The sequence below is a fragment of the Balaenoptera musculus genome, chromosome 20 (genome assembly GCF_009873245.2).
Source record: "Balaenoptera musculus isolate JJ_BM4_2016_0621 chromosome 20, mBalMus1.pri.v3, whole genome shotgun sequence".
Taxonomy (NCBI): domain Eukaryota; kingdom Metazoa; phylum Chordata; class Mammalia; order Artiodactyla; family Balaenopteridae; genus Balaenoptera; species Balaenoptera musculus.
This window is the reverse complement of record NC_045804.1, coordinates 53,203,586-53,228,428: the sequence shown is the minus strand read 5'-3', so window position 1 is coordinate 53,228,428 and position 24,843 is coordinate 53,203,586. Positions and strand designations below refer to the sequence as shown.

The 24,843-nt window shown below is 40.8% G+C and overlaps 2 protein-coding genes across 4 annotated transcripts in view; one reads left to right on the top strand and one right to left on the bottom strand.

The window, feature by feature from the left end:
* The window catches only part of ADPRM (ADP-ribose/CDP-alcohol diphosphatase, manganese dependent), a 380,897-nt gene extending 371,186 nt beyond the window's left edge, over positions 1-9,711 (bottom strand). For 2 of the 3 annotated variants that reach the window (XM_036836895.1, XM_036836896.1), the window contains exons 1-3: positions 8,725-8,853; positions 2,652-3,269; positions 1,682-1,798 (exon numbers count right to left, since the gene is read on the bottom strand). In XM_036836895.1, the coding sequence (XP_036692790.1) occupies positions 1,682-1,798; positions 2,652-3,269; positions 8,725-8,773 (784 nt within the window). In that variant the 5' untranslated portion in view covers positions 8,774-8,853. Of the gene's footprint in view, positions 1-1,681; positions 1,799-2,651; positions 3,270-8,724; positions 8,854-9,644 lie in introns of those variants that run through there. The other variant, XM_036836897.1, reaches the window with a different exon arrangement.
* A 57-nt stretch (positions 9,712-9,768) lies between these two features.
* LOC118886741 (protein SCO1 homolog, mitochondrial) lies at positions 9,769-24,259 on the top strand. Its single transcript, XM_036836898.1, has 6 exons — positions 9,769-10,090; positions 11,158-11,248; positions 13,950-14,147; positions 14,894-14,986; positions 18,451-18,566; positions 23,335-24,259. Exons 1-6 carry the CDS (start codon positions 9,806-9,808, stop codon positions 23,467-23,469), a joined length of 918 nt encoding a protein of 305 aa, XP_036692793.1. The 5' UTR covers positions 9,769-9,805; the 3' UTR covers positions 23,470-24,259.
* The last annotated feature ends 584 nt before the right edge of the window (positions 24,260-24,843 follow it).

The following is a 24,843-nucleotide window of genomic DNA, read 5'->3' as shown; positions in this document are numbered from 1 at the left end:
CGCAACTAGAGAAAGCCCTTGCACAGAAACGAAGACCCAACACAGCCAAAAATAAATAAATAAATGAATGAATGAATGAATGAATAAATAAAGACTTTCTATTTCACTGTCTTTATTTAAAAAAAAAAAAAAAGAAAGAAAGAAAATGTAGCCATTTTAAACTTTGCTAAAGAAAACCCGAGGCACTCAGTTGTTCATCCAGTGTCTGAGCTTGGACCAAAATGGAAGAAATGTACGAGATGCTAACGCAGACAGGTGCACTGACAGAAGTGCAAAGAAACGGGAAGAATACGGTACGGAGGGAGAGACGACGAAAGGGGACTCCAGTCTCAGGAGCTCTATGACTTGACCTACGTAGTTTAATCTCTTTGGGTTCAGTTTCCTTATCTTTAAAATTAAAAGGTTTGACTATATGATCTTGAGGTCCCTTTTAGCTCCAGTATTCTCTACAATAACAGGTACATTTTGGCAGTCAAAACTAAAAAGCAGAGACAAGAAGTATCCCACTTTGGAAACCACTTATTACAGAGCCAAACAGTGTCACATCATGTCTATAACCCCTGAGGGCATCTTATAATTTTCTAAGCCTTGAATGACATTTGACATTCTAGAAATACCCCTACTCCATCTCATATCTTTACCACATCAGTGAAAGATAAATAAGTAAAAACTGATTAATAGAAATATAATGGGGTTTTTTTGGCCACACCGAGCGGCTTGCAGGATCTTATTTCTCCCACCAGGGATTGAACCCGGGCCTCGGCAGTGAAAGCGCCAAGTCCTAATCACTGGACTGCCAGGGAATTCCCTGAAATATAATTTTATATTAACAACCATCTGAATAGCCTGTCATTTTCAAAGGGATTTCATGTTCATAAGTTCATTTGATACAATACTGAGAAAACTACAGTTTGCACATTCAACATTTGTCCAGAGTTACACAGGTCACAGAAACAAGAGCTAGAATGGCATGCCGTCCCTGTGACCCTCAGTCCTATCTTCTCATCCATCAGGCCACATCGATTTTAAACGAGAGAACTAATCTCAGCCCCCAAACCAAGTACACCAGCCATACTGCAAATCCAAATTCAGTTCTTCGTGTGTGTGCATGTGCGCACACACGCTCACATACACACACGTCTATTTTAAGCACCTCCAGGTTCCTATAACCTCTAATGGCAGTATGTCTGTGAAAAATAATTCTAAACAAAAACAACACATTTTATTTCCTTGCAATCATATGGTGGACACAGTTACAGACCTGCCAGATGAGCCTCTCACACTCGTCCTGTGACACCAGCTTTGCTTTCACCTCGTCAGCAGAGGTCACTGCACTCACAGGTAGGTCTCCTGAGGCTGGGATTTGGTCTGGGGCCTGGATGGAGTTTTTCACTTATATATATTACTACACAAATTGAACCCACTTGGGGAAATACTACTTTTAAACTTAAAGGGCCAACTCACAGGCTCTAATATATAGCAAGATGTTTTATTTTACAATTCTTTCCTGACTCAAGCTTAAATGTTAATTTCACATTCAGATTGTTTCTCAATAAAAAATTTTAAACTAAGCTTTCATTTTATAAAAATATCACAATATTAAATATTGCTAGTATGTTTTAAAACCTAACTAGACCCATTCTCTAAAATGCTAGTGTAATCAAATCATTTAAATACTTACTCACAATCACCACCTTTTCTTGGTTTCTGTCAGAGAATGTAAGAACTTCATTCAGCCAGTTCAGCTGTTCTTGGCTGAATCCTCCATTAAACTGGACAAACTGGGGCTCAGCAAGTCCTGAAACAAATTTAGTAATTTAGGCCCATCAAATGTCGATTTTCCCTCATTTGGGCATTCAAACTTAGCTAACAGGGGGACACTTGTACTTTTCTTTAGGAACATTTGGCAGCAATTGACTTAAAATAGGAAACCATAACAATTTATAGCAATGCAAATCACACTGTATCTTACTCCTAATCTCAATTCTCCTCTGCTTACTTCCCCAGCTTCCCGTTACACTGAATATAAAACAGACTGTCTTCTATGTCCACTGAGCCACTATAAAATCACCTTTCACCCCATGGGCCCTTCTGTGCTCTTCAGTAACAGTGTCTTACACTGCTTTGCGCCTCTGCATTGGTTTTTGTCTTGAGTGCTCTGCCCCACCCGCTCTTCCCAAGGATGACTCCTTCACGTCACTTAGCTGAAATGCTTTTCTCCTTAGAGAGGCTATTTCTGGCCACCTGACTAAAATGGTACCCCTAGTCCTTTTCTGTAATATTGTACTTTATTTTCTTGGTGGCACTGATCACTTATTTCTGTTGCATTTATTATCTGTCCCGTCCACTTTCTTCTTGTTTCCTCCACTCCATCCATAAAAAAGTGGGACTGTCAGTATTGCCTACGCCTCTGAATCGCTGCCCTAGAAAAAGTACCCGGCCAGATCATCAGGCACTCAGATATCTGTTAAATAAATGAATCTTGAACCAAATGCCACCAATCCATGTGCCATCAGGCGTGTGAGAAATCCTGACCCTGAACAACAGGACAATATACTTTTACCTTCATCGTCCATCTTCCTGCTGAATAAAAGGTAGCTGAAGAATTTAAAGACAATGTATTAGATTCTCAGCTCAAAGGAATAATTCACCTTGAGGACTATTCAATTCCGTATTTGGATTGTGCTCCCTCAGTATCTTCAGACACTGCTGGTATTTTGGAGAAGACTGATCCACGCCCAAGATACTCATGTCATAAGCATCGAGTAAAATGAACCGGAATTTAGGGAATGGTACAAAATGATAAGCATAATAATTCTCTGAAGGCACAGTCTCAGGATGATGGGCAATCTGGTCCTCCAGAAACTTTGTGTTAAGTTTGGAGTTTGTTAAATAGTCTCTGCTGAAGTTATAGAATTCATGATTTCCCCACGTGTGATGAACTGGGACTTTCAGCCTTTGGAATGTGTTCATGATGAGTTCTAGTGACTTTTCTGATGCTTTATACTGTGCATTATATCCATCGATGATGTCTCCAAGCTGAAGTACACAGCTGGGTGGGCTGCTTTCTTTATTCCAGTGTTCGATAGCACCCTGTAAGTGAAGAAGACTGTGTCTGTAGTATCTCCGTCTGCTTCCTTGGAAATTATAGCCATCTTCCAAATCAGCATATTGAATATCTGCTATAACTCCAAAGGAGAAAAGAAGTTCTGAACTCTCACTGAGGGGTCCACGTTCGGGCTTAGCATCCATAATCTCCAAATAGTTTTCTAAATTAAGTAAGGAAAGTGAAAAAGATAAAGTTATTAACATCTAATTTTCTAACTGGACTGAAGAAAATGGTAAAATGAATATTAAACTTAATAGTCAATCCACTAGGTAGCTTGGTACAGAGAAAAGTACATGGGCTTCAGAGTCTGATGGTCTTAGGTCCAAATTACCAAGTCCTCAAAATGCTTCAGTTTTCTCATCTGTAAAATAGATGATAACCTCTATTCTGCAGAAGAACAGCAATTTACAAAAGGGTATTATCCTATTCATGAACAGGCATTCTAGTTCTAGTAAAGTCAAATTCAAATCTGGTATAATTTGTAATTTTTAATAAATATACACTAGTTTTAAACAAACACACACACACACACCCCTTCTTCCACAAACACCAAAATAATTCTATCAAAAGCTCAAGATTTTTTTTGGGGGGGGGGAGTTGTATATTACACTCATTCACTGTACTTTATACATTAGTTCCCACTAGGAGTATATTATGTTAGGCTAGATCTTTTCTCTTTGTTGATGGGTAGGTCACCTCAAATAATTTTCTCATATTTTATATATGCAATAACAGAGAGAGGAAAAAAAGATGAGAGGATTAAACAAAAAAATCTGGCACAAAAACTATGACATTGATATGACTATTTTCATTTCTGTGAGTAGTGATTCCTGGTTCTTCAAAAGTTGGATTCAAATTTGTACCAGCTTTTTAAAACCTGAATACACATTCCCCTTCTCTCTAACCAAAACAGGAAATATGTATTCTTTTTTTCTTATACATGATCTCTGCCCTGCCTCAGTGGACCACAAGTGCTAGGGATTTAGACTTGAAAAAGCTATTACTTTATTAGATTGTTTACAATCTAAATTTATAATCATTTGTAATCTCTTAAAAGTGCCAAGAACACTAAGGATTAAAATAAAAATCAAAGGCTAGGACCCTAAATTATCAACTATTCTTGCTATAAAAACTACAGTAATAAATTGTGTTGTGCTGTCTAGGTTATTAAAACCCAGTTGTTTCTAAAAATTCATTTGTAGTTTCTATAATTACTTTCAGATTCCTGGTCTCCAGTCATTTGCTGAATATTCCTTCTGAGTTCTTTTTAACCCTCTGCAGACATGTGAAATCCTGTCAGAGTGCTCCTGTGAGGTGGAGGTGACAACTCCACAATCAGCAATAAGGGCCAGATTTCTATTTGACACTTTTGAGAATTAAGGGTCTCTTTTTGGTCTAAAACTGTTTGTCACTAATGACACACCTTCTATGTGATCTACCCAGTTATGAGCTAAATTCCTTCCTTAATTTGGTTGGGTAGACTGAGCCCCAAAACAGGTAAAACAGAACTAGAAAAAGCGATGGAAACCCTGAAAAATTCCTTGGTGTTCTTATACTTTGTTGTTGTTGTTGTTCATTTCTTCCTGCAGTCCCATCTGAAAATCCCACTAAATACCAACTCAGTTAATATGTACGAGGGATAGTATAGATGAGATAATCTGATTTGAAAGGTGAGATACAATTAAAATAAATACAAAACTCATTTAAGCTGAAAACCCCTAGTCTTTTAAGGCTTCAAATATTTGGGATTCCGAGTACAGATTAATAAGAGAATCAAACCAGAAGATAATTTAGCAAGTGTTATCATTGGAATGTTATCACCAGAGTTTAAGAGAAAATGGTTTCTGAGAATGCTTTTATCCCCTGCTAAACAAGCTTGTTTGTTTTTACCTTTAACTTCAGTGCCTTTAGGGTAACAATATGTACTGTACATCTCCTAGAGGATATTTGGTCCCAATTAATTTGATCTTGTCCAGTAGACTCCTGTCACTGCCGACCCAGCATTCATTTCCTGTTCTGGTCACAGCATCCCAATGTCTGTTTAGGCACCTACCCACCCTCACTCTCAGTCTGTGTGGTTTAACCTCAACCTCCTGGCTGGGAAGGGGCAGACCCAGGACCCAGGCCTGGCCTCTAAAAGCCCAGTTTCCCTCTGGTCAGTTGGGGGTCAATAAGCATCAGCCCTGGGACTTTCACTGGAACTACTAGCAAAACTACTGGAACTACTTCTGCTAAAACTGGTAACTAAGACTGGAGCTGCTAGGGAAAAGTTAACTGAGAAGAAACCCAATCTAGAAGGAAGCAATGTGACCGATGAAAGGAAGTCAAGTCCTGGAAACACTAGGTGAACACTTGGATCCACCTGTCCCTGCTAGAACTACTCTTGGTCATTTAGTTCTATCAGCCAACAAAATCTCCTCTGAGTAAAGCCAAAGTGAATTGGCTTTAAGGTTTCTGTCATGCGATACCAAAAGCCCTATCAGATGCACCTTCCACTGGAACACAGTTTAGTTTAGGGAAACTCCAGGGTATCTGAAGATTTGCCAGTTTTTTAAAGAAAGTTAAGTAATGTGAAGAGAACCAGCAAGGGCCACATACTTCAAAGCAGTAATGTGTTCTAGGGTAGAAAAAAGATTCAAAATGCTCATTACATATAGCTTTTAAAGATAAGGCTAAGCACAATTACTGAGCCTGCGCGTCTGGAGCCTGTGCTCCGCAATAAGAGAGGCCGCGATGGTGAGAGGCCCGCGCACCGCGATGAAGAGTGGCCCCCGCTCGCCACAACTAGAGAAAGCCCTCGCGCAGAAACGAAGACCCAACACAGCCAAAAATAAATAAATAATTAAAATAACTTAAAAAAAAAAGATAAGGCTAAGGATAGAAAAAAATATGCATTTTATTAAACACAGAAATTACTTTGTAAAACAGAAACTTAAATTTATACTGTGATCTGTTAAAGAAAAGATAAGAGATAAGGGAGGACAAGATCACATTCACGGAAAGACAATTGGAATCAACAGTGAGTGAGTCAGGGCAAAAACGAACCAAGTGGGCCGGGAATTGACTCTTGTGGCTCATTTAGAGTCTTTTGTTCTATGGTTCAGGGAGATGCGAGGGAGCTCAGAAAGACTGATCCTGGTGGACAGACAGATCAAAAACTCAAAGACACCTCTAGTGGGCAGACTTAGAAAATTAACAAGCATTCCAGTGCCATAGAACTTTTTCAAAACACTCCCCATCCTTCACCAAATACACACAAACAAGTAGATGAGTAGAGAATAACTGTTAAAGCTAAAATGCGTACATGAGGTTTATTCTCTCTACTTTTATGCATGTTTTTAAATGTCTATAATATGAAGTTTTTTAAAAGCATTCTAAAGTTTAGGGAAAAATAAAGTCTGGAAGAATTAGAAGATCTAAGAAAATAATTTGCTTTTGAAAAGAAAGCAAAATAGCAAGTTTTTAGTGAACTCGGTTCTGGAAGTTTTGCCTGCACCATTTATATACACTAAGTTATCTAAGTTTTAGTTAAGAGGTATTATGATGAACTGCTGGAAACTGTGAAGCTGAAAACCTAGAACTGATTGCAGTTCCAGTTTCTTAGAGCAAAATAACCCTCATCACTCGTTGTGAGATTCAACTGAGTTCTAACGCACAGTGGTCTACTTTGTAAATCATAAAGCACTCTATACGTGTTAAGAAAATTATTTTTTAATTATATATCTGCCTAGTGAACCTCAAGATAAATGAAACTACCCCAACTTTTTATAGACCAGGATAATGTAGAAAACTTCACAAGATTTCTTCAAAAAAATTCCTACAAAAATTCATGGTGCAGGATAAGCAGTCAGCATTCTGCGAAAACCACCTTAGGCACCAGTGATTTTCAAGAATAGGAGGAAATGCCCAGGGATGCTTACTTGCTGAAAACTTGCTACAAAATGATATAAAAAACTTCTATGATAATTAAGACTGGCAGAAGGCTGAAGGTCCTTGTAGAAAGCCCTCAAGAATCTATGGTGAGGTTGTGAAGAAAGACAGCCCTTCAAACTACTGTTAAAGGAAAAAAATGTGACAAGTCTAGACTTTAAGGAGAGACTGTTAAGGGGAAGTACTGCAATAAAGAGATGCTCAAAGCCTAAGCCAGAAGCATCTCAGGGAAGGGATGCGTGAGCCAAGTTTTTATACATAGACCCACATGGGCTAGGTAGCTGTGGAAAAAGAAGGGGTTGGGGGGGATAGCCTTGAAACTCACTGTGCCAGATACAGCAGTAACAGGCAAGGTGAGGCAGGAAATGTTTGTGGCTAGACACGTGGGGCGGAGATCTGTACCTGAGATGAAGCAAGTGAACTACAGGGCCGGGAAGTTAGGCCTAGCTGTCCTAGTCAAACAGCCTAAGGTTATGTCAAGCACAAAATTTGATCAGCCTTGTCACTATTGATAGAACAAATATCAGATGATAATATCTACATCCTGTCTCGTTCAAGGAAAGTATCTAAATTGGGAAAAAAAAGAAAAAAAACTCGTTTGTGATCTTGGTGGTTTAAGAGGAGTAATAAAAGTGTGTCAACCAAAAAACAATGCAGCAGGCTACAAGTAAGAAATGAGTTTATTTGGGGTCTTAAGAACTGCAATTCGGGAGACACAGATTCAGGCAAAACTGAGAATGTTCTGGGGAAGGGAAAGAGTCAGGGGCTCATAAATACGAAAAGCCACAGAGTTAGCTGCCTGTTGAGAACTGTGATCGACTCTGACACAAGTCAAGAAATATTTGTCTTTAAGGAATCACGAATTATTCCAGGCTACAGGTCCGCTAGGTATCGTGAGTTTCCAGCACATGTTCTGGATGACTTCATTAGGACAATAAATGGTCAAAGGTCAGATTCCATCCAGGCTGAGACATGCCTAAGTCACACATCCTCAAGGGCCTCCCGGCTCCATTTCAGTGAGCTCTCTTAGCAATACCAACACCATTCTGATTTTCCTCTCACAAGTGACAGGTTTACACTAGACAGTGTTTTCGGTATCTTTTAACACTAAAGTTTTACAGGTGCATGAAGTCAGGCTCAGAGGTGTTAGCAATTCATCCAATGTACATCTATAAAACACCTACTTTCAGCCAGGAACTGTTTTAGAAGCTAGTATTTTATTTAACATTATAAATTTAATATGAAGAAGTTGTATAAAAATGCTTTGGTAAACAAATAAAGGGTCCAGCTATTAAAACAATCACTCTGGCAAATAGAAGTTAACAGACCAGCTGAAAAAAAACCCTGAATTCAATTTTAATGTATCTGACGGCTGTCTGATCAATTAACCTACAACTGAGCAAAGAGGTGAACAATAATTTTACACACTCACTGCCTGAATAAGCAGGGTACTTTTGTGTCTTTTTGTTAATTTGAGGACTACCTTCTCCCTGGAGAAACAAACACAGAGAAATAAGGCGGGGAGGGGGGGAGAAGATCTGAAGCATGGGCAAGTTCAAGACAGAAAAATCAGTTTGATTAAAAATCATTTGAAGTGCTGAACATTTACTTTGAGCCGATATTCCAGAGAATTCCAGCTCAATTCAGGAATCAAGAAACACAGGTAATTACAGACTACTACAAACCTCCCGGTGGGCGAGCAGAGGAGCACACTGGCTGATGACGCCAGTTCATAAAAAATACCCCGTCCCGGGGCCACCATCACCAGGCACCGGATGCTTCCGCTCAGCCGAAGCCCTGAAAAAGGCCCCGGGGAGTGGGATCCAAAGTTAAGGACGTTAGAAAGCTTTTTTTTTTTTCCTCCTTTTTCTGTATTTTGCACATCTGCCACGGAGGCGGGGAAGAGAGAGATTAACACTGCAGATGCTGAGACAAAAACAAAGGCAAGGCAGAATGAACGCGAGTTAAACTTTCGCAAGGAATGAAAAGTCAGCCTACGAACGCTCTCCGCCTAGTTAACAGGGGGCTTATGTAAATACAGGCTTGTAGAAATCCTAGGGCCCAGAGAGCCCAAGTCAAGGGCTGGGACACGACGCAGGAGAGACACCACTCCGTACAGGGCCGGTATTTCTAGTCAGGTTCCTTGTACCCTGGGAATATAAGTCCCAGGCAGTTCAGTCATACTTGACTAGTCCTTGTCACCCTAACCGCTCAAATATCCTAATCAGCAAATGTGTTTAAAAAGTCGCACATTATTTCAAGCGCAATGGGTCCGCTTCTACGTTAGGGGTGCAAAGCGGTCAACAACCGGCCTCCAGGCTGGGGACGGGGGCTGCCCGGTCCCGGCCGCCTCCGGACGCCGTTTTCTCTTTTCCGAGGCTGGGGGCACCCGGTGGGGGAGGAGAGGCTGCTGTCGCCGAAGCCCCAGGCCCCTGAGCTGCACTCAGGCCTCCCGGCCCAGCTCCCGCCGCGCAGCCCGGTCCCCGACGCGGCCCCCTCCTCCGGGCCCTGCCAGCTCCCGAGGGCCCTGCCGCCCGCCCGCCCGCGTAGGCCTAGCCCAGCCCGGCCCGCCCCGCCCCGCCTCCAGCCGCGAGGAACCACCTACCGCGCGCCGACTCCGCGGCGAAGGCCTCCCAGACTACCGGCTAGGCGACCGCGTCACCATCGAGCGCAGCGGAAAGAGTAGCTCTCCCGCCCTTTCGGAGGAAGCGGAAACGGTACCGGAAGTCGAGGGGCGGGGCAAAGGAGGCGCGGTCTCTCGATCTCATGGCGGGGCTGTTGCGCGCGCCCGGCAGAATAATGCGGCTTCCAGGTGGCAAACTTTGGTCTCTCTTGCCTCGCGGACTCGGGGTTTGGGGCCCCGGGGAGGGGACCGCGAAGGTCATGCTGGGGCGGCTCCGCGCGCCACCAGAGGAGGCGTGGCGGGCCTCGGGGCTCGCTGGCAGCTGCCTGCGGTGCCGGCTCCTCAGCACGGCGAGGCCGCCCCCGCCCGGCTCGTCAGGACCGGAGCCGAAGGGCGGCGGAGACCCCACGCGTCCCTCGCAGCCCCGGGTGAGTGCACACCTGGAGCCCTGCCTTTGCTCGACAGTCATCCCTGCGCGCCCTTCCCATCCCACTTGGTCATAACCTCAGAAACCACTCGGCCTCAAGTTGTCCTCCACTCCGCCGGTTGACCTCCCTGGGTCACAGAATCTCATCCCGCATTTCCCTCCGGTTTGCACGGACCCTCTGCGGTAAAGAGAACCTCAGAACCGCCACCCTCTCCACGTGGTTAGATACCCGGGCTTGGATTTTAGTTAGCTTTTGCGCCAAGAAAATAAGTTTCAGGTGTTCTAAGCGGGGGGTGGGTCTCAACCTTAAGTTTCCCATGATTGAAGCGTCAGAGCATTTTTATTATTTATCACTTGGCTCTCCCTTCGGAAGCCTGGTGTGTATATGCCGAAATTGAGCACATGTGGGCCGTAGTGGCGTGCTGGATATGCCTTTTTTCTTTGGTTTCTCCCGGGTTCTAGTTCTGACCCCCGAAGAACTTAAGAGCCACTAGGCTCTAGTGATGGACAAGAGAAGTGGTCTTCGGAGCTGGGGGAAGGTTAATGAGTTATTTTATCTTGGGACTTGGAAAAAGTACAAAGAAATAATGATGCAGTTTGCAAGACGTTCCACTTTTAGCTGTCTTCTACTTTGGCTTTGTTACTTTTGGAAGCCAGAGTTAGGTTAACCTCCTAAATTTATTTGGTTTATTTCTGTGTATTCTCAATATCAGCACAAGCAGGTGATTAACTGGTTTTTAAATCAGCAGTTGGGATCTGGGTCACACGTGGTAACAATCATGGTGCTTGATTGAGCCTTGGGTCTTTTTTTCCAAATGAAAAGAAATCGACTTAGGGAACCTTCCCTTGGAAAGAAGTGCCTTTGTAATTGTGTTAGGAGCCCAGATGCAACTGCATCCCCAGAAACTTTCAGTATTTTCTCATCCCAAAGTAACGTGAAACATGCTGTCCATTTAACAAGATCGAGGCCTGTGTGTAGATATCTTAAAAACTACTGTAATAAATTTAGTGTGATTAAATGTTTGCATCTTTCTAGTATTTTTATTTTTGAAATCTCTGCCCCAGTAGCCTGTTTCCTGGAAGTCCTTAGCCATCACATTTGCTATTGGAGGAGTTTTACTGGCTGGGATGAAGTACTTCAAGAAAGAAAAGACAGAGAGTAAGTAGATATCATCTGGTCAGCGCTGAATAAAATCCTTCCTGGCTGTGGACTGGCATCTTTTTGTCATTGTTGTTTTTAAGCTTTTTATCTAGAAATAATTTTAGGTTTACAGAAGAGTTGTAAAAATGACAGAGTTTCCATGTATCTTTCACCTTTCTTCCCCTAATGTTAATATCTTGTATAACTGTGGCTAATTTATCAAAAGTGAGAAATTAAAGTTCATACAGTACTGTTCACTAAACTACAAACTTTATTTGGATTTCACCTGTTTTTCCACTGTCTTATCTGTTCAGGGCACCACTGTCTAACCATGTGAAAAGACTTATTGTGGACAGATCTGGATGTAGATAGTAAGAAGTCCAGAGGGTGCAAAGATGACTAAGGTGCAGTCCAGCCACTCAGGCGCCCATGACAGTGAAACAGACACAGAAGTGAAGGATTCACTAGATGAGGTTCTGCCAGGCCAGAGGGAATTTCACGGCAAGGAACTGCTCTGGACTAACACTCGGAGTGTTTAGAAACTGTTTACAAGAACTTTATATTTTAGTGAATTTCAGGACTTTTAAGATTTGTTTTAGAAGTTTCCAGTAAATCTTTAAAGTATCACTCTGTTTTGATTCTTTAGAGAGTCTCTTTTGATGACATTATACAAAGGATAATGTTTACATCTGGGAGTGAAAATTCATAGGCTTTAGAACTTTAGGAATATAAGATCCATATTGATATACAGGTATTTTCTTTTGTGTAACAAGCAGTGTTTTATTGATATGATTTTCATATTTTAATAAGCAGTTAAGTTCCTTCAATTTCAAAATGAAACCTGACAAACTAGGAAAGTAATGGTAGAGACGATTGTAGAAAAAGCCAAGCTTCTTTTGACTTTAGTTTGGAATTTCACCTTCAGTTAATAATTTTGTTTTATAAAAACTTGTATTATGAAACAGCATTAAAAGTGTGCCTAAGTTGTTTGAGAGTATTTGCTGACATGATGCCTCATCATCTCCACATACTTTGTTGTGTATTTTCTACAAACAAGGACATTCTCCAACATAACCACAATGCAGCCATCAAAATCAGAAAATTAATATCAATATGTTACACCGTTCAATCTTCAGACCTCATTCAAGTTGTGCAACTGATGCCCTCCTTTTATTTACTTTATTTTATTTTATTTATTTTTAATTTTTTTGGCTGTGCCTTGTGGCATGCGGGATCTTAGTTCCCCAACCAGGGATTGAACCTGTGCCCCCCACAGTGGAAGCACAGGGTCTTAATCACTGGACAGCCAGGGAGGTCCCAACTGATGCCCTCCTTTTATAGCAGAAAGATCCAGTTCAGAACCACACCTCATACCTAGTTTTTTCTTTGGTCTCCTTCAGTTTGTAACAGTTTTTCAGCCTTTACCCGACTCTCATGACCTTGACAGCTTGGAAGATTACAGGCCAGCTGTTTTGTAGACTGTCCCTTCGTTTGGGTTTGTCTGATGTTTCCTCATGGTTAGATTCAGGACGCTGTGTTCTCATTGCATTTAGTCAGGTGTCATATGATTTCAGTTTGTCCCATTACTGATTTAAGTTCAGTTTGATCACTTGATTAAGGTGGTGTCTGTCAGGCTTCTCTACTGAAAATGTAATTAATGTGTATTTTGTGATGTACATTTACACATGTAAATATTATGTATTTATACATGTAAATATTCTGTTCCCCATCAAACTCTCAATTCATTTATTTATATCAGTGTGATTCATGATTTCCTAGCAAGCCGGTGAGTTGTAATCCATTATTGTCTTTGCTTTGACACTCACATTGTCCCAGATTGGTCAGTGGGAGCCCCTTTGACACAAGCTTCTGTTTCCTTTTGACATGCCTCCTGTGTGCTTTGGGTTCGAACTTAATTCTGACACAAAAGGATGTTCTAGGTTCGTGTACTTTCTCTGTCCCAGTCCTGGTATCAGCCGTTTCTCTAAAAGCCTCATTTCCTTTTAGTGGAGGAGGATATTAGAAGTCAGGATATGAGCTCATTGCTCTTGGGGTGTATCCGCCCCTGGGTCCTTTCAGTGGACAGAGCTAGGAGAGAGATGTGCTTATTTACATCTATACTTATTTCTGTATCTATCTATATTGAAACTATAAGTTTGTATTGTACCTCCCATTTCTTTCCAGTACTTCAGCGTTCATTCTAGTTTTCTCTCCTTCCATTGTTCTAACTCCCTTTTCATTTGTAGCTCTTTAATGTATTTACTTATTTGGTCAAGCCCCTGTATGTAACTGAGTTCCCATTACTGCTGTCCTCTCCCCATGCAGCTGCTCTCCTCAGCACACTCAGGCTCAGACACCCACTGCCAGGCCACCCACCTCGCCCACTTGGGCTCAGACATTCTGCTCTGCTGTGCCCTCACCCCCGTCGTGGCCACACCTAATGGCTAAGGACTGAATTGTTCTGGAAGAGGAAGAAAATAGTTTTACCACTTTCTTTTCTTGCAGTCCTTACTATATACAATAGCGTTTGATTTTATTTTATTGTTTTATGCTTATTTCTCTTAAAAGATTTTTTAAGCTTCTTGAAAACTGAGGCTATTTCTTCCGCATTTTGTGCCCTCAGTCAGTAGTATAGAATGAACCATAGATCAGGCATTTGAGTACCTGTGTTAGATTGACTTTTTTTTTCCCCTTTGGTGTGTGTTCGTGTGTGTTTAAGAGCTGGAGAAGGAACGGCAGCGAAGCATCGGAAAGCCTTTACTTGGGGGCCCATTTTCCCTCACAACTCATACTGGCGAGCCCAAAACTGATAAGGACTACCTGGGTCAATGGGTATTGATTTATTTTGGTTTCACTCATTGCCCTGATATCTGTCCAGAAGAACTAGAAAAAATGATTCAAGTTGTGGATGAAATAGGTAAGAAAGCCATCTCTTCCTATAAAAAAGTATGTGTTTACTTGATGTCCCTAATGTTACTATGCTTTTCACATTCTTATATTATTACTGTTAGGTGGAGGGTTGTAATTATTCAGTTTGTGAGAACATAAAATCTCAGTGTTAGGCTTGTTAGTGGCTGTGATTCCCATGACCTTATTCTTTACCAAAGGAAGCTTGTTTTGATGCTAAATGTTAGGTTGCTTAAAAATGTTGGTGTGGTCTGGGTCTCCCTTAACTCTGCTTTGTGTCCCTTTCTTTTTGTAGCCTTTCATCACTGACATTGCCATTGCTTTTTCCCTGGTGACTGATGGTTAGACTAGGAAATCTGTGGTATGGTCTGTGATGTACATCCTTCTTAAAATGAACTGTTCCAGGATATTCAGTCCTTATTAATAGTTTCTTTGCCCCTGAGAAATGGTGGGTGGGGCGGGGGAATCCTACAAACATTGCATTGGATTAAGAGACAGGAATCACACGTGATGTGATTCTGAGTAACAGCATGTGTGCAGGGGTGCAGGTATTTGATAGGATATCTGTCTGATTGCACCACAGATGTGTATATATCTGCCTTTCCTGGAGGCTGTCCCGTCCCCTTCCCCATCTGTGTTAGATGTCCCTCTGTGTTGCCTGAACACCTTGCTGTAGCACTCCCTACACGCTACTGTAATTGCTGTTTGTCTTTTCCCTTAGAATGTGAATACTGATTAACAAGAACTTTCTTTCAGATAGTATTCCAACTCTGCCAGATTTAACTCCACTTTTCATCACTATTGACCCAGAGAGGGACACAAAAGAAGCCATCGCAAATTATGTAAAAGGTGTGTTTTATTCACAATACTTTACATCTGTTTAGCTCTTAAAGTTTTTGAAAGATCAGCTTATTCAGACCTTGGAATGCTTTGTAAGATACGGGGGACATATGGTACTGTCACCAGTTTTACAGGTGGATGAAAAGAGGCTCAGAATTGTGACTGTGGCCGGTAAGTTCCTGGTGCAGGGCTCTTTATTTTGTCACAGAGGAAAGATTGAACTTGGCCTTCATATATCAGTTATATGGTGCAGGGCTCTTTATTTTGTCACAGAGGAAAGATTGAACTTGGCCTTCATATATCAACAAAGTAAAGAGACCCTTGAATGAGGGGACACATTGCTTCTGATTCCAGCTCAGTACCTCACTCTTCCCTTTGTAAAATTAGGACAGACAGACATTCTGGGAGTATGTTCATTGGGAGATTAAAGAAAAATTATTAAATATAAGCACATTTTGAATTCATAGTATATATTTTATAAATCTAAAATATTAATGCTAAACACATAACCATTTTAAGGAAGAATTTCAATTCAAACATCTCAACATGCACTTAAAAACTATTAGAAGGTACTTTTAAAGACTATAAATTATGGTAGAATTAAGGATGAATATTTAGGTTCTTATGAGCTTGGGTAATTTCTCTGAATTCAAGTTTCTTCAGCTGAAAAAAGTGATGAGAATAAAAATCTGATCAGACAGGTTTTGTTGTTGTTGTACTAGTGTGTGGAACATGCGTGCTTAAAAATCAGGAATTTCCATTTTAATTATGGTGGAATTGATTTAAGCTACTGGTCAGAAGGACTAATGAATAGTTTTCTATTTATTTTTATTGTATGATACCTTCTAATGCATATCCACTAAAACTTTGAGTTATTTTAAAATGTGTCTTATGTAAGACCTGCTGTATATTTTATTATTTAACTCATGTATTGAGAGATAGTTGACATATAAAAAGAGTACATACTTAAAGTGCACAGTGTGTTATCTTTTGACACATGTGTGCACCTGGGAAACCATCACCACAGTCAGAGTGAACATATCCATCACCCCCAGCAGCTTCCATGTGCCCTTGCTAATTCCTCCTTCATGTCCCTCCTCTGCACCCACCTCCTGTCTCCAGGCAAGCACTGATCTGCTTTCCATCAATATAGATTAGTTTGCATTTTTAGAAGTTTATGTAAATGGAATTATACAGTATATGCTCTTTCTTTTTAATGACTTCCTTCAGTGTAATTATGTTGAGATACATCCATGTTGTAGCGTGTGTCAATAGTTCATTCATTTTTATTGCTGAGTAGTATCCCATTGATGGACATTGGAGTTATTTCCAGTCTTTGGCTATTACAGATAAAGCTGCTGAGCACTCATGTACACGTACGTCTTTGTGTGGACACATGCTTTCATTTCTCTTGAGTAAATACCTGGGAGTGGAGTGGCTGGGTCATGTGATAGGTGAATGTTTAACTTTTTAAGAAACTGACAAACTTTTTTCCAAAGTGGTGGTACATTTTTACACTCCCACTGGCAGTGTATGAGAGCTCCAGCTCCTCCACATCCTCGCACACTTAGTAGGGTCAGTCTTTTTAATTTTAGCCACTTCAGTAGATGCTTAGTGATATCTCATTGTGGTTTTATTAATGCATTTCCCTTAATAACTTTTAACATTAAGCATCTTTTCATGCCGTTATTTGCCATCTGTATGTCTTCTTTGGTAAAGCGTCTCCAAATCTTTTACCCATTCTTATGGGGCTGTTTATTTTTACTTATTTATTTATTGTTTATAGTCCTGATACAAGTCTTTTATCAGGTGTATGATTTGCAAATATTTCCTCCCGGTCTATGGCTTGTCATGTCAGCCATGGCTTTTGAAGAGCAGTTTCCATTTTGATGAAGTTCAGTTTATTAGCTTGTTCTTTCATAGATAATTTTTTGGTTTCATATGTGAGAGATCTTTGCCTAACCCAAGGTTACAAAGGTTTGTTTTCTCGTTGAAGTTTTAGAGTTTTTATTATATACAAGCAGAATTTATGTCCACAGTTTACAGGTATGTCAGAAATTTGAGCAATGGCATCGTTATTTTCTAAAGCAGTAAAAAGCAGGTATAACTCATTGGGTGATAAATGATCTCCAATTTAAATGTGTGTCATACTGGCAATTGTTTATTATCACATATTAACCAAACCTTAGATAATCCCCAAATGAGTAGACATTTGAGTTGCCGTACCTAATGGAAATACCAAAACCTTACGGTAATATTCTTCATCAGCAGGTACATACAGTGATTGATGATGTGATCATTTCTAGTTGCATTTGGGAGGGATTTTTAAATATTTAAGTTGGTATTTAGAAAATTACTGCAATTTCAACAATTTTTTGAAAAGGTTTGGATGTGCAACTAATTGAGGCTTCACTCACCTTCTCTTCATTTAGTCAGAGCGTAGGGAAGAAGAACAAGCTACCTTGCTTTTTCAGTATCTGAGCAGTTTTTCAATTTAGAATGAATTAGTCCAAAGAATAAAAATAGGCTTCCTCTACCTTTGGAAGAAGGTACTGCTGTTAAATGTTGGACTCGGCTCAGTAGTCTGATGAATCCAGGTGTTTTAAGTGACTTCCCCAGCTTACTTACATAAATTCCAAAAACTTAATAGCAAATGCATGCTGTGAGATTATGTGTTAGAAAATGAGATACAGGTATTTTGATCTGGTATGAACTAATTGTCAGCAAACTTTTTTCTCATATGATACAATGGAAAACTGTTGTGCTTAATTCATAATAATATCTTTAAACTTCAGCATATCTCAGAACTACACCTAAATATTTAAGAACCACTAAATTAACAAAAATTGTGATTTAAATAATTAGAATATATTCCCTCCAGCTCTTTACTAGTCATGAAAGGATTTGACTTATATATTACCAAAAACCAACTTTTGGTTTCATTGCTCTTCTCTATTAATAGCCTGTTTTAAGTTTCATTGATTTCTGCTCTAATTCTCTTCTTCTGCATACTCTGGATTTAATTTGCTCTTTTCCTAGATCCTAAGGTGGAAACTTATATTACTGATGTTAGATCTTCTTTTCTACTATATGTATTCAATAAGTTGTGTTTCCATTTTTATTTTATTCAAGATATTTTTTTAATTTCTCTTGAGATTTCTTCTTTGGCCCATGTGTTATTTAGAAGTGTGTTTAATTTCCATGCGTTAGGGGGTTTTCCGGATATCTTTCTGCCATTGATTTCTAGTTTAATTCCAGTGTGATCTGTCTTGGTGAATGTGACATATATTACAGAGGAGAATTTTCATTTGTTCTATGCGAATTTGTTTTTCTTTGAAACATGAAGAAATGTTTAGGGACTCACAGGAAGAAAGTGGCAGTAGGGCTGCTGTATAACTGATACTGTTTTTTGAAGTGTAGGGATGGTTGTTTTGCTTGCTTCTTTTTCACTGTCTTTCTCATTTTTTATTTAGAATTTTCTCCCAAACTGATTGGCTTAACTGGCACAAAAGAAGAGATCGATCAAATGGCCAGAGCATTCAGAGTGTATTACAGCCCTGGCCCCAAGGACGAAGATGAGGACTACATAGTAAGCAAATGCACTGCTTTCAACACCTGGACAGGCTCCCAGGTCCCAGACATTCATATAGCTTTCCGTGACGACTGGCTTTAAAAATGAAATTAAAACGAAAGATAATCTGAGATCATAGCAAATTCCTTAATAATTAGGGATGTTTGAAAGGATAGAAGAAGTATATATATTTTTTGAAGGATGATTGTTTAATTTATATTCATTGTTCTTAGAGTTTAATTGCCTGCTTTTCTAGTGGCACATAAAATTATAGGGCAATATAAAATCAGGGATATCTTAGATCCAATAGAATATAATATAATCATTTGGGGCAAAGCTCATTTTAGTTGATAAACATTGTATTGGTTCTCTCTGCCCTCAATGAAGAGGTATAAGAAATATACTCCTTTTGAGAAGTAGTGTTAGGCCGTAGGGAACTGCGTTTTTGGGTTGAGTGAGTAAGAATTCTGAAAAGCAAGAGAAAAGAAAGCCATAGGCAGCTAGACTTCCCATAAGATTTCTTTTCATACCAACTATGCGTTTGCATAATTTTGTGTTTAGTTGCGTTTGCAGCTATTATGCTCTACGTAATTAGGTACTTGATAAAGTTTTTTTTAATGATGAAGAACAAATTCTATCAGGTTGTTCTCCTGTAGCTCTTATATTAAAGAGCCGTCTTCACGTTCATCGGCGCTGCCCAGGAGTCCTGGGTCACCTTGTTCCTCTTCTCATCAGTGGTTTCACAGTGAAGCATAAGCGCCACCCCTACGCACCCAGTTTCCTTCTCAATGTGGACGTTTTTCCCTATCACATGAAGAGTTGACATTGTATTTTAGTATTATTTCAGGTTTTTTCCTCAGTTGTCATGCTCTAATTTCTCTATAGTATTGGTTAGACAAAGTGATTAATCATAAGAGCCTTTCCAGCCACAGAGCTGGTTTTGTAGAAAGAAAGATGGTCAGAATCTTGAGTCGTTGCTCTTCCAGCAACGCCATGGCCAGCTCCCAAGAGTGACATGCAGAGGGGACATCCCACTGTGGTGCTTTGTCTCTACGGCCCACTGTGATTTCCTCACCACTTTTGAACCTGGAGCACATGTGCCCCTGTAGCTTTTTTTTTTTTTAATATTTTATTTATTTATTTATTTGGTTGTGCTGGGTGTTAGTTGTGGCAGGTGGGCTTCTTAGTTGTGGCATGCGAACTTTTAGTGGTGGCATGCGTGTGGGATCTAGTTCCCTGACCAGGGATCGAACCCAGGCCCCATGCGCTGGGAGCACAGAGTCCCAACCACTGCGCCCTCCGGGAAGTCCCAGCACTGTAGCCTTTGGCCTAAATTAAAAGCACGTTTCTGGTCCCTTTGCCTTAAGCCCACACAGTAATCTTATTTTCTAGTTCTGGTGCCTCATAGACTTAGGGAAACTTGGGTTCATGGGAGAAAAAGACAAGAAAAGTGAGCATTTTCTTCTTACACCCTAAGTTTAAGGAAAGTAGAGGGACCCTACTGTGGCTTCCTCTTGTCACGCCAGCAGCATGAGAAGAATGAGAGGAGAGCAGAAAGGAAGCCGTGGAGAAACAAGAGCTTTTCAGAATTCTTTACTCTTCCTATGAAAGAGAGCTGTATTGACTGGTTTTGAGGTTTAACCTATGATGATAGTGGGAGCAGTTGAGCTAGTCCGTCTGACTTCCGGTGCTGAATAGTTGTATTCAATTGTTTACATACGTACAGTTGTTAACTAGGTAACACCCTTTAGTCTTGTTGCTTATAGCTCATAATTCTAGAGTTAAAATAAATTTTACAAATTAGAGCAAACAACTTATAAAACTCAAGTAAAACATTCAGTTAACGTAATAAGAGATACTTGGCTGAAACCGAAGCGCTGCTCACCACAGGAATGTGATTTGAGACACCCACCTCTATAGTCAGCCGCCCCTCGCGGTTTTTTACTTAAATTGCTTTGGAACCTTTCATTGTGTAGCCTACCTGGACTGGTTGTTCTTGACTTAGTAAGAATGCATCTTTTTCTTGTCTGACCGTAACCAGCAGTATACAGCGAGGTGCCAGGGAGCTCGTAAACATAAACAAGGTTTGGGCACTCTAAGGTAGCCATGCAGATAATCCAGAATATGGATATTAACTTTTTTAGTCTTAAAAATCAAGATGTAAATATGTACGTCTTATGGAGATTCTTGGATCCTCTAGAACCCATCCCAGACCCCATTTTGACAAATAAATACTGGTCTACTGCCATAAGAATGTGACGTTTGATAAGAATCAGTGAGTTCACTGCTGTACATTTGCCAAATCAACCAGTAGGGGGAGACACTCTCCAGCTTCTTGGGTTTTTCGTTAGTATGACTTCTGTCCCTTGAGGTTACAGATTTTCTTCCGCAAGATGGTATGGGGAACTTCTCTTAAGATTTAAGGACATGTAGGGAATGAGGGAGTACCTTAAAGGTTGAGATATAAAAGAATGAAGTTTTCTTAATCTAGATAGCAACAGAGGTGAGCTTCTGGCTTTGAATACAAGTGGCATCCTCTGACCCATAGTATATGTAACCCAGGTTACAAACATTTAGGATTCCACTGAAAGCTAAATGTGCACATCATTGCGTTATATGTATAGTATTACATTATTTTCTAAATATTAATTAGGAAGTACTTTTGCAAAAGAATACAAATAGCTTTCACACCTAAGAAAAGATGTTCAGTTTTATTCACAATAAAAGAAATGTGAATTGTATAATGTGATGCCATTTTTCACCTGTTAGATCAGAAAGGCCAAAGATATTGTCAAAATCTAATTTAGGAAAAGAGAAAACGCTGTAGCGTTGGAGTGAAATTGGACCGGCTGGCACTTTCATGCATTGTTGATGGGAATTAAACTGATACGCCCTCGTAAGAAGGCTGTTTGTCAGTATCGTCAGCCTCTAAAGTGGAATACTTTTTAGGTTAGAGACCCCATTTTTTGGAATTTGTCCTACAGAGATAACCTATAGCATTGTTTGTAAAAAAGACTGAAAACCAAGCAACCATTCTTTAAAAGGCTACTATATATGTACTGATACAGAACAACGCCCAGTATATTGCTAAGTGAGAAAACAAGTATAGTGTGTTGTTAATTCTGTCTAAAAAGAAATAGGTGGTTATCGACACACTGATAGACGCAGGGGGTTTCTCTGGAAGAATAACAGCAGGAACTGGTGGTAGTGGTGCCCTCTGAGGAGAACTGAGGGACTCTGGGAGTCTGGAAGGAGTGGAAGACTTCATTGTATACATTTACTGTGTATTCTTTCATTCTTATTTACATATGATTTGCTGTGCCCACAACCCAAGTGAACACTGAGACGTGACCACTGACAAGTTTGACAGTTTGTGTAGAACGATATTTTTATTATGTATTAGAAAGTAGTTTATGTGAAGAACACTCATAAAATAAGCCCAACACACGCTGAAATTCTGGTTTTTTAAGGGGGAGAGAGAATAGAAAGAATAGGAAAGAGGAAGAAATGGGGAGAAAGAGAGGTGTAAGCTGTGGAGTAGGGCTTTAAGAGACACCTGGAGACCTGGTTCTGACTCTGTCAGACAACTGGAGAAACGTGGGTTCCCTGTCCTCCCGCAGTGAATTACTCGCAGCCCCTCAAGATCGCCAGCTGTCTGAGCCCTCTGGGTCTGCATTCCTTCCTTATGTGAAGGAGCAAGTGGCTCTTTCCATTTACTCTCTCTTTATGAATGTGTGTGTGTAAAAGCACGATAACCTAACAGACACATCATGTGTGTCTGGGTACATGTGGGGTGTCTCCAGCTTGGTATGTATGATCGCATTCCTGTCTGTCTTTTTGTCTTGCCAAACAGCAATCAAGCCTGGAATAAACTCCAAGAATTCTAAGTGCCAAGTCTTCAACTCATTTAAAATTGGATTTGTCGAAGCGTGTAACTAAAAAATTGGTGGCTAGTCTGAACTTTAGGTGGAGCTAGGGACACTTTAAGAACTTGGCCGTGAAAGTGGATAATGGATTTAAGGTAGCTCCTTGGGGGTGTAGCACTTGCGGCTCCTGAGGAACTTCTGGGTGATGTGCTTCAGGTAGGATTGTTCAGTGTAGTGACATTTCTTAGGGGAGGACAACACTCGTTCTCATGTTTCCATCTGAGTCACTAATATGAGGACTAAATACTGTATTAGAATTTATATATTATATATTTAGTGGTTACTTTTCTGTTTTTGTTTGTAATATAACATGGTAAGCAGAATTTAGCCTGTTGAATGATAACCAGTTCTTCCTAAAACATAAAAGAATATACCCAAGAACTTAATAAAGAAAGTATTTTTCACCAACACTTTTAATCCCGTGTGGTGTCTCTTTATAATATGGTTAAGGGGTCAGATGAAATATTTTACTCATAAATGTAGGCTCTTCCCAAGCAGGCCTTGCTGTTCCACAAGCATTGGCTGTTTAATGAAGGCTAGCAGTGACCGTTTCTTAGAAGTGCGTTCTTTTCTCAGACGTTGTGTGGATGAGTGTGGTAAGGACTGAACCAAAAGAATTCCAAGTTCTAGCTGACGTGTCAGGCAACAGTCGGCACGTTTCTGGAAAGATTTTAGATAATTCCTCGCTGTGTACTTAGTATAATAGACTTAGGCCTGTTCCATAAATAATAGATGCTACAAAGGTTGCTTAACTAGTAATGTGAAGTCTCTTATCCTGCAGCATTTATTCAGTAAAATAAGCAGCTTATTTTGGTGAACTTTTTGTCATCCTCTCCTTCCCCCCCGCCTTTTCTCTGCAGGTGGATCATACAATCATAATGTACTTGATTGGACCAGATGGTGAGTTTCTAGATTATTTTGGCCAGAACAAGAAGAATGCAGAAATAGCTGGTTCGATTGCTGCGCACATGAGGGAACACAGGAAAAAGAGCTAGCCAAAGCAGTGCTGCCGTGCGCTATTCTGCTAAAGAGGAAGGAAGCTTTGTCTCCCATAGGGGCCGATACTTATATGTATATACATGCAGCCTACAGAATGGCCTTCATACCAGGAGAACACCTAAATTTTGGGCAGGGCATGCTACTCTTGGGTTCAGCAAGGATGGATTCTTGGAACTGTAAAGATTACAACCAGAAGTCTCCCAAATTGTCGCCTTGAGACCAGAGGACCAAGTTTCCGTGAAGCCAGCAGAATGGACCTCAGGGAAGGACGCAGCCGGAAAAGACGCAGCCATGGGGTCTCTCCACGTGAGCAGGGCCGTCTGATCAGCGTGGCTGTCTCTCCAGTGTCTTGGACTCCTGCTCTGTCAGGTTGTAGTGAATTTCCAGGAAGAGCGTAACTGCCATGGTGACCTTGCTTTCCTCTTTGAGTTCTGGGTGGCTGATAACAGTCAAATTAGGCTCTCTGACATTCACAGTTGATCTTTATGCTTGAAAGCATTAGTGTAGTCTTGCTTGTTAATGAAAATCACTGTCAGGTTTGCATTGTGTTCCCCTGTCAGCAGGTGCTGATTTTACTAGTGGAGAGAAAATCTGTTGTTTGGGGCAGACCATTAGATCAGATTCCCTAGGGATCTTTCATGTGATTTTTTTAGCTGAATGATGTGCCAGGCTTTCAGGGACCTGCCAAATGGGTATAAGAGGATACAAATCATGAGTGTGTACAGAGTACCTTCCTGCCTGTACTGGATTGCACTTGTCTGAAATAAAGGTGTGCTCAGTTTTGCAGCTTGGACAACCGTGGCCTTTCTCGTGGGTGCAGAGATGGCAGCTTATAGCTCTCTGGGCTGAGACCCCCCCCAGGCTCGAGGGGGCAGGTAGGTGGGTGCTTGTTAAAGTGCAGGTTCCCGGGCCCAGGGCTGGGTTCACTGAGCTGAGGAAGGATGCAAAGACCTGCGTTCACACGTGCCACCCCAGGTGCCTCCGATGCGGTGGCTGGGGGACTGGGGCCTCGAGAGACTGTTTTGAGGGTGGAGGTGGGCAGGTTTGGATCTGGGTGAGTTAGGTGCGTCATCTTCTGGTGCATCCATCCACAAAGTGCTAGGCAGACAGCCATTCAGGAAGATGCTGGCTTTTGTTTCTGAATTTAACTTCCCTGCTGTCTGGACTTGACCGTTTATCACCATTCTCCACCTGAAGCTGCTGCAAAGCCTCTGAAAGTCTCAACAAACCGTAACAGGTGTGGCGCCTCATCAGACATGGGCTTTCCTTGCACATCAGTTCTGTGCTCTGTGCACGTGACATGGCGCTATCTTTTGGTTTTTAAATTCTCAATACTTATGTTAAAACCTACTATAGATACTTATGTCAAG

What these genes read in the sequence shown, in the direction of transcription:
- LOC118886741 (XM_036836898.1), top strand. Translation starts at nt 9,806, where the DNA reads ATGGCGGGGCTGTTGCGCGCGCCCGGCAGAATAATGCGGCTTCCAGGT. An exon ending in TCAAGTTGTGGATGAAATAG is followed by an intron (nt 14,148 to 14,893) that starts GTAAGAAAGCCA and finishes ACTTTCTTTCAG; the next exon opens with ATAGTATTCCAACTCTGCCA. An exon ending in CATCGCAAATTATGTAAAAG is followed by an intron (nt 14,987 to 18,450) that starts GTGTGTTTTATT and finishes TTTTTTATTTAG; the next exon opens with AATTTTCTCCCAAACTGATT.